Here is a 7,062-nt window from a genome sequence, read left to right on the forward strand (position 1 = left end):
AAATAGTTGATTTTATAATGATTAAACCTTTCTCTTCTCTTATGGATCTTAAGAGGAAATAAGTAAATGATAAGTAATTCTATGATCCTAGTGTTGCGGGGGCAGGTAAACAAACAGTGGAAAACCGGTACTGCCTGAATTGGCATACAAGAGCACATGGAATGGAGAAGAAGGCAAGGATACTATCATGGTCTGGGCCATGTGGTTTGCACACTATTCTATTCCTCAGACTTTGCACTGACCACAAGTGTTGGTTCATCATTGCCAAGCCAGGGATCAAGATGAGCCATTAAAAGTCTGTCTAACTTCAGCCACAGCTGTGCCATGGGAGAATCTCAGAATCTGATCAGTGGTGGGAGAATGGAATACTACCCATTACACTCAATGAGTTAGGTATGTTTCGTTTTCTGTGACTGGTGTTTGCTATTTTATCTGGATCAAATCTTCAAGTAAGATGGAGCTGGGAGTTGATACAGAACATCTTTAACTTATCCTTCTAAGAGGACAAGTGGACCAAAATACGGCTTTTTAACACTGGTATTTTGCTTACACAAAATATTGACATAATGCGCTTACAGGCACTTTGCAAACTCTAGCATGCTAACCACTCTGTTAGAAGCCAGCCTAAGGTCCACAGTGAGAGCAAATCCGAGTTCACTAAATTTTTTTACATTATCTTTTCCCCCACAGACATGTGAGGGAAGGCATTTATTTTCCCTCAAGAATCAGTTACAGTCTATGTGTCCCTGTCCGCAAGGTGAAGAAGGCCCTGCAGAACTTCACGCTGTGCCTGAAAACCTTCACAGACTTCACCTGCCCGTACAGCCTCTTCTACAGCACTTGGTCCCGGGACAATGAGCTGCTTCTCCTTGTCAACAAAACGGGAATGTATCTGCTGTACATTGGAAATGCCATGGTCACTTTCAATGCTCTCACTCCCTGCCCTCGATCTCCTTGTGCTCCAACCCATGTTAGTGTGAGCTAGGAGTTTGCCTCTGGAATTGCTCTGGGTAAATGGGAAGCTGGTGGGAAGGAAGAGCGTGTGGAAGGGGTACTCTGTGGGGGCAGAGGCTAAGATAATCCTGGGACGAGAGCAGGATTCCTTTGGGGGACATTTTAATGAAAATCAATCCTTTGTTGGGGAGATATGGGATGTGTTTTTGTGGGATCATGTGCTCCCTCTAAAGGAGACGTGTGACTCCTGTTACAGCGGCAGACTCCTGAATCGACACACCCTGACTTATGATGATAATGGATATGCGGTAACTAAGCCCAAGGTGTAGGCTTAAGTCTCATTCTCTTTGGTCATGATTTGTGTTTTATGATAATCACATACTCTTCGAAATTAAATGCATTGATTTTGTTTTCTGTTTCTGGCTCTGTTACGATAGTGTAAACTATACTTTAAAAAGACAAGGGATGAGTAGGATTTCAATATACATTATTTATTGTCGCAAAAATTATTTTGGGTGAATTGCACCATAATTTTCTGCAGTGCCAAACTACAGGAACTCAGGGGAACACACTACTTTCAGTACTGGGCACCAATCTTACAGAGCCCTGTACCACTGTGGGAGGCCCTATGGGGTTCTGTGCACTCACATTCAGCAATCTATAAAACTGATGTTACTATGGGGAGAGGCTTTCAGAAGTGGGATAATGTAGTGAGCAGGAACCCCAAAGAGGGAGTCTCAAAAGGGGTTTTCACAGGAGCAGGGTTGTGAGAGTATTTCCTTGGTACTCACTGCAGAAAGGACTCAGAGGTGTCCCCGGAAAACACCTAGACAAAGGCAAAGATAAGCTGCTCTGGAGGTTTCTCATTATACCCACTTGGCTTGCTCTCCTGCAGGTAGTGCTCTGAAGGAGCAAATTTTTTACTGTTTCAGGCAATGTTTCATAAACATGAAGATTTCCCTTCTTGGGCCTTCCACCCTTAGGGATTCCCAGGTCCTTTGTTTTACAGGCACTTTCAATGCATTTTCAATGGGGACACTTGGACAGTTTTGGTAGGTGACAGATACAGTTTGATTCTTTTTTCATCAGCCCTTTATGGACCAAAAGGCATATGGCAAGTTCTATCTTTTTTTTTTCTCCAGGCCAAATAATTCTAAAATCTTAATCCTTTTCACAGATCAAAATAACTTTTTCCTTTAGAAGGCAATAAACTCCCAGACTCTTGTTTAGAACTGTATTTAAACTTAGAGTTTAAACTAGGTACCTAACTATACACAGAAAATAAGTTCATCGATGTAGAAATGACAAGGGTAAAAGCAAGGCATATATTGCCTTGTAGCATGGATTTCCATGAAAAGGGTAAAGGCAAGGCATGGACTTCCATGTAGAAATGAAAAGGGTAAAGGCAAGGCGTGGATCAGATTATGTTCTATACAGAGAAGAATGAAAATCATGGGCTAATTTCCAGATCTAAGTCAGCAAGAGTTAGCTGGAAGGTGATAAAAATAAACTCAATTACAAAAAAATCCTCAGATATCAGATATCCCTATACTTGTGAATTCAGTATAGCATGTGTTACTCCCACAGAAAGCATATATAAGCGCAGCGAAATTCAGAGGCTGGATGTGACCATGTTGCTTACTAGTAACAGAGGCTCATCGAGGAAGTAATTCTAATGTGAACCTCAACAAAATTGGAAAACAATTTCATGGGTCTCCAAGGCAGATGAGAATATTTAAAGCCTATAATATTTTTTCTGGAATGTCAAGATCTGCTACTGTTGTCAATGCTCAAAGTAGAAAGTGATGATAAGTGGGAAGGTGGTTTTGACCGTGTTTTGAACTCATCCTGTGCACCAACTATGTCCTCTTTAAAGTTTTAGAGCTCAATATCTACATGACATTTAGGTTGACCTGTCAACCTAGTACTTCAAATAGGTGTTATGCAACCACCCTCTTTTCTGCTTTCAACAAACTGATAGCAATCAGCTACTCCTTGCTTGCAATTCCCTATAGCTTTGAACCTGTGAGCAGCAACTGACCACTCCCCTGGTGGTAACCTGTGCAGTTAGTAGAAGGTATAGGAGAATGATGGTGAAAACAAAGTCAAATCATAGGGACTCTTGGTTTCTTAATGCCGCATTACCACCAAATTTCGCAACTCTCTTTGGTTAGAGGATGAATGATAGGATTCAATTTTCATGAGCTTACAAAAATACCCAGGCTATGATTGACTATATGTCAAACTGACAAGGATTCTAGGCAAAAGGTTTTTTGCCAATAGCACGGTGAAGGGCATTCTTGACCTCCTTGTTCCTCAAAGTGTACACAACAGGATTAAGTAGTGGAGTAAAGACGGTGTATGTCACTGAAATTAGCTGGTCCTGATCCCTGGTGTTCTCTGACTTGGGCTTGAGGTAGGCAATGGAGGCACAGCCATAGTGGATGATGACCACAGTGAGGTGGGAGGCACAAGTTGCAAAAGCCTTTTTCCGGCCCTCAGGAGAGGTGACCTTGAGGATGGTAGAGATGATGAGGATGTAGGAGATGAAGATCAAACCCAGGGGCACCACAATAACCAGGGAACTAACAACGAAATTAATTAGGTCATGTAGAGTGGTATCAACACAGGAAAGTTTCATAACTGGGCGGATATCACAGAAATAATGGGCCACCTCTTTATCACAAAAAGGCAGCCTGAACACAGATGAAATCTGAACTATGGCCACGAGCAGCCCAACACTGCAGGCCCCACATACCTGCTGGGCACACATTTTCTTGTTCATGATGATCATGTACCTCAAAGGGTTACAGATGGCCACATAGCGATCATATCCCATGGCTGTGAGCAGAAAGCAGTTGTTGATGGCCAAGGTAATAAAAAAAAACATCTGAGTGGCACAGCCAGCCAAAGAGATAGGTTTGCTTCGACTTAAGAGACTGGAGAGCATCCATGGTACAATGACTAACGTGTAGACAGTCTCTGAAGCGGAAAGCACACTAAGAAAGAAGTACATGGGGGTGTGAAGGTGACGATCAATGCTGATAATTGTCACAATTATGGCATTGCCAGCCAGGGTTAACAGATACAAGGTAAGAAATACCACAAAGAGGGTGAGCTTGTGTTCATGAAAGCTGGAGAAACCCTGGAAAACAAACTCCCTTACCACTGTGTCGTTCTCTCTCTTCATTGGATAAATAAATGGATTGAAAATACAGAGACTTAGGTCAATTAGTCAGAAGACATCAGTGCCCAATGCTTTCAGCAGGTGAATCCTCTAAGAAGACAATAAGAATTCTGTTCGTGGACAGATGCCAAGTTATTGGGGATGACTGTTCACCTATAGATATAGATAGAAAAACACAATAAGAAAACAATTTCATGCTTCACAGTGTGTCTATAAATATATAATATAAATATAAATATATACATTAAATATAAATATATATTAATATAATAAATATATATTATTAAATATAAATATATATACATATATATACACACACATATATACACGACTAAATAGGGCTGAAAAAAACGGAAGAAAAGACACCTGGGGTAAGTTTGAAAAAGATTTCCTAGTGACCTAGCACGTAAGTGTTAGAGAAAAACTAGGCTAAAGAAATAGGAAATGCATAGTTAAATTTGAAAGGAATTTTCTTTTAGATTACAGTTTCAGATTTTGTTTACCTGAAACAAATTTTTCAACCTCTTCCACTTTGTTTAAACCACAGTTTCGATTGTCTCTTTAAAGATCTTTCTTTCTGGGTTGCCAAACAAGACAATGCTCTCTGCTCCAACATAACATAAGTTTACTTTCTCCCTGTTGCTCTTGTCTGCATGTTTCATGAACTCTTTTCACAAGTCATCAAACAGCTTCAAACCTGACTGTCCCCCCACATTTTTTAGAATAAGAGATGTTCCTCTCTTTTTTCAATGCTTGACTTGAGTCTCCTCCTCCTCAGAAAGTCTTCTCAGGACTAAATACAACCTGTCAATCCAATTCCCCGTAGTGTTGCTAAGTGTTTCCCAGTAGCTTGTTTCCGTGGACTTTGTTTATTTCTATGCATTTTCTACCTTGTACTTAGATGAGAATTTTCCCAGGTACTCTGCCTCACTAGAGTAAACTGTCTTTTACAATTTCTTCAGAATTTTAAACTTTAGAGAAATCAGTTTACACGTTTCTCTCTCTGTCCCCTATTTGGGGAGTTATTGGTCATCAAAAAGCTCTCATTTTCAAAAAGAGTATAACAATAATAAATAGTTCCTATGGCACTTTTAGTTTATAGAGTTTTTACATGTATTATGTAACGTCATAATAATCCTGTGTTTTAAGTAATTATTATCCCTCTCTTGGCAAGACACCCAGGGTTAGATGATTGCAAAAATTAACTCCATCTTTTAATTCTAAGACTAGTGTGATCTGCCCTATACCACAAGTGCCTAAGCAGCATCATAATCACAAAATAAATGAGAAAGAAGATACTTTTTGTTGTTTTTATGGAAAACAATTAACGCATTTCCCTTGTTCTGAGAATGAGATTACACTAGGAAAAAAAATGAAAAACTGGAGAATCTTAGAATGTTTCCTCTAGATAAATAAATATTATTATATCAGTGACAATCCATGTCCGTTCTTCTTGGCTTGATATTTTCACTTCCAATTTTTATTTTAAGGAAATAATCAGAGATACATATTAGGATGTATATCTAAAGACATTTTTATATTATTTATTGGTGAAGTCTAGAAGCAATGTAAATGAATACAGGAGTAATTGAATTAATTATAAAATATCCATCTGATCGGAATTATGCAGCCATTAAGAATCTACAAAATGCTGACCTGAAAAAATACACTACATAAGTAGATTGATTGATTGATTGATTGAGAAATAAATTATAGACCACAATTTCGTAAAAATAAAAAGAACCAGAAAAGAGAAGAAAGAGCAAGAAAGGAAAAACATTCAATGGCACACATGCCATTAAAAAAGTAAATATAACAAAATGCTAAAATTATATTTTTCAAGTAGTATATGGAGAATCTATCATCTATATATCAATCTATCTAATATCTTCTCTATTACAAATAATATAAATATTTTTAATACATACTGATATATTATGAAACTAATATTTAATGAAATATTTAAACATTAAATATTAATGCAAAAATTAATAATAAACCATATTGTAAGAAAGGATTAATGCTGACTATTAATTACTACAGTGAGATGAAAGTACTTGAGTGAAGCAAATTTTGGAGTTTTCTTACTAAAGATTTTGAAGAACCAAAAAATATTAGTTTCAAAATACTGAGAAAAATATGAAGCAAAATATGTGTTAATTTTCCTTGAAGATGTAGAAATGGGCCAGTTCTTAACCATTCCTATGTAACTGTAAATGCATTACTGAGCAAGATAAACGTCAAATGTCTACATAACTAGAAAGTCAATCCTACCTACACTAAGGAGAATGAAAAAAACAGGTGACAGAAGAGAAAAGTTTGCATTAAGCTTGTGCATTCCTGCAATTGCAACTACTTTCTCATCATCCCCTTAGGAAAACAATGACTCACCAAGATAGCAAAGGTCCCCATGAGTGATAACACTAGATTAGTAAGATCATGATAGCCGAAACAAAATGCCAACTTCCTTCTGTGGAATCCTGGTCACTGAGAAAAACAGCATTTTGCAACACTTTCTGTTCCCTTGTATTTTGGATTGTTAGCTAAAAATATCTCTCTACCCCTAAAATTTTTTTTTAAATGTTCTTCTAGAGAAATCATTTTCTGCCTAGACCTGACAATGAATTCTGGGCCAGAGGTTAAAATTATTCATTTCATTTTTCAAGTCTTTCCAATTGGAAGCAAGCTGGAAAAGCCCAGGTGCTTTGTAGTTTTCAGTCCTTTAAATATAACTGAATCATAGGACCTTAGTGTTAGGTGGTAATTTTAAAAGCACAGCATTTCTCATGAACAGCCCCTCAAATTCTGCTTCAGTGCTTCCAATGATTGGAAATTCATTACCTTGTAAATAAGCATTTCCCTTTTTTTTTTTTTTTTTTAAAAGATACAAACCCTTCTTGAAAAATAAAACCAGGCTTTTT

The 7,062-nt window shown here is 37.8% G+C and overlaps 1 protein-coding gene across 1 annotated transcript; it reads right to left on the bottom strand.

The window, feature by feature from the left end:
• Positions 1-3,211: 3,211 nt before the first annotated feature.
• On the bottom strand, positions 3,212-4,144 carry LOC112612561 (olfactory receptor 10J1-like). Its single transcript, XM_025367243.1, has one exon. The coding sequence runs from the start codon at positions 4,142-4,144 to the stop codon at positions 3,212-3,214; it is 933 nt and encodes a 310-aa protein (XP_025223028.1).
• Positions 4,145-7,062: the final 2,918 nt, after the last annotated feature.

This window comes from Theropithecus gelada, chromosome 1, assembly GCF_003255815.1.
Source record: "Theropithecus gelada isolate Dixy chromosome 1, Tgel_1.0, whole genome shotgun sequence".
Lineage (NCBI taxonomy): Eukaryota > Metazoa > Chordata > Mammalia > Primates > Cercopithecidae > Theropithecus > Theropithecus gelada.

Coding starts and splice junctions, on each gene's coding strand:
- LOC112612561 (XM_025367243.1), bottom strand. CDS start 4,144: ATGAAGAGAGAGAACGACACAGTGGTAAGGGAGTTTGTTTTCCAGGGT.